Source organism: Acanthisitta chloris, unplaced genomic scaffold (assembly GCF_000695815.1).
Source record: "Acanthisitta chloris isolate BGI_N310 unplaced genomic scaffold, ASM69581v1 scaffold3595, whole genome shotgun sequence".
NCBI classification, from domain to species: domain Eukaryota; kingdom Metazoa; phylum Chordata; class Aves; order Passeriformes; family Acanthisittidae; genus Acanthisitta; species Acanthisitta chloris.
This window is the reverse complement of record NW_008672985.1, coordinates 5,211-7,026: the sequence shown is the minus strand read 5'-3', so window position 1 is coordinate 7,026 and position 1,816 is coordinate 5,211. Positions and strand designations below refer to the sequence as shown.

General features: G+C 48.2%; 1 protein-coding gene across 1 annotated transcript in view; it reads left to right on the top strand.

The window, feature by feature from the left end:
- Positions 1-1,733: 1,733 nt before the first annotated feature.
- Positions 1,734-1,816, top strand: part of LOC103802263 (chromosome unknown open reading frame, human C3orf33) — a gene marked incomplete at both ends in the record, with an annotated part of 1,807 nt that continues 1,724 nt past the window's right edge. The window contains one exon of the mRNA XM_009074721.1: positions 1,734-1,803. Coding sequence (XP_009072969.1) covers positions 1,734-1,803 — 70 coding nt within the window. The remainder of the gene's footprint in view (positions 1,804-1,816) is intronic.

Sequence of the window (1,816 nt, the reverse complement as noted above, 5' to 3'; positions counted from 1 at the left end):
TGGGCAGGGACACCTCCCACCGGACCGGGTTGCTCAAGGCCTGATCCAGCCTGGAATGAACGCTCTGCTCGCACGCGGCAGCGCCGGGTCCCTCCCGAGCCTGCCCCTCGCCCCTTCCCTGTGTTCGCACTCTGTTTAGCCTGTTCCCTAAGCCTCTCGCGTGGGTGAGGGCCCTTCGCTTCCCGCTGCGCAGCTCGAGCACCCTCACTTGTCCGAACACAGCTGAAACAGGTTTCTCGCGGCTTCTCTTTGTCCTTCCACGAACAGAACTGCTTTTGAGCGTTTTTAAACATCACCCTCGATCTTCCTTCGCTCCCTGGAATGCTCAGGTCACTCTGCACTCTCATCCAGAGAAGCTGAACCCCCGCGGGCAGGGAGTGACTCTGCTCCCACGGGGTTCCACCTTTTTAAAAATATTAATTACCCTCTTCTTCATGCTTAAAAATAATAGTTACCTTCTTCTTCCCTCTGCACAATTCCAAATGCTACCGGAGAACATGGGTAGAGTTTTTACTTTAAAACCTTACCCATAAACATGAACTACACATGTTGCCAGAATTCTTTTTTATCTGTTTGTGTTTAACCCAAGGACCTGTGAAGGCATTAACCAGGCTGGTGGAGCCTCCAGAGCAAATGGGATCAGCCTTGATCGAGTTGTGTTCGTAAAAACCTTCAGGCTTTCTGCCTGCAAGGTCCTCAATTCCTGTATTCCTAGTGGGAGGCCTTATGGAGCACAGAGGAAGAGATTTGCTGAAGAGATAACACACAGAGACAGATCTTTTCCTTTAGTTGGGGTGTTTGGGGGTTTTATTTTCCAGCAGTTGTGTATCAGCAGGTCAGTGTGTTTCACAGCTGTGTAGTAGTAGTAGATCATTGCTCTGCAAAGGTCTCTTAGAGTGAGACCTCAGTGTCTTAAAGTTTGGGGGTCTCACCTGTCTTTCTCCCTCCATCCCCATCCTGTAGGGTCTTGCCTGCCCTTCTCCTTCCACCCCAATCTTGTTGGGTCTCACCTGTCCTTCTCCTTCCACCCCAGTCCTCTGGGGTCTCACCTGTCCTTCTCTGTCCACCCCAAACCAGTGGCTGCTCCATTCCTGCACTGCAGTCCAAGTCTTTGCTGCTGCCCAGCTCGTTTTTTTCTGTGTGATCACATAACCGTCCCCTTTGGATCCTCCCGGACTGTGGTATCAAATTTAATCTCCTTCTGATCTTCCCCAAGCTGTTTCCCTGCCTTTGTCTGTCTCTGTTCCTCCCTTATCAAAGGCGGAGCCGTTTCTGCCCTCCCTGCTCCGCCTTTGTTTTCGGCGTGTCTGTGCTCTGCCTTCCTTTCACCCTTACCCAGCGCCATTCAGGCAGCTTCTAAAGCACTCTTTTCACGGCGTATCGAGTGAACTTCAATAGGCATCGCTCAAAAAATGGCAGTTTCTGTTCTTTCTCTAAACCTGCCTTTTGTGGCCGCCCTGATCTTGCAAGTCCTGTAAAACAGGGAAGGTGGTAAGTGCCTGGAGAGGTTGGCCCAGCTTCTGCAGCTGATTCTAAATTGAATTTAGAGTAATAAACATATATTAGTAAGTATTATATTATTTGTATTTATATGTATTACTTTTCCATGGTGTCTGGTAATAGATGTGCAATTTCCCAAACTATTTTTAAGAGAAAACGTTGGATTTAATGGGGTTGTAACTGCTCTGCGTTTTTAACTTGAAACTTGATCGTGCTCTTCCTTCCATCAATAGACAACAAAGTTCACAAATGCCTTGGATATACCTGTGGAGTTTGTAGAAAAGAATGTAAAGTTGAGGGGGAAATTACATCACAT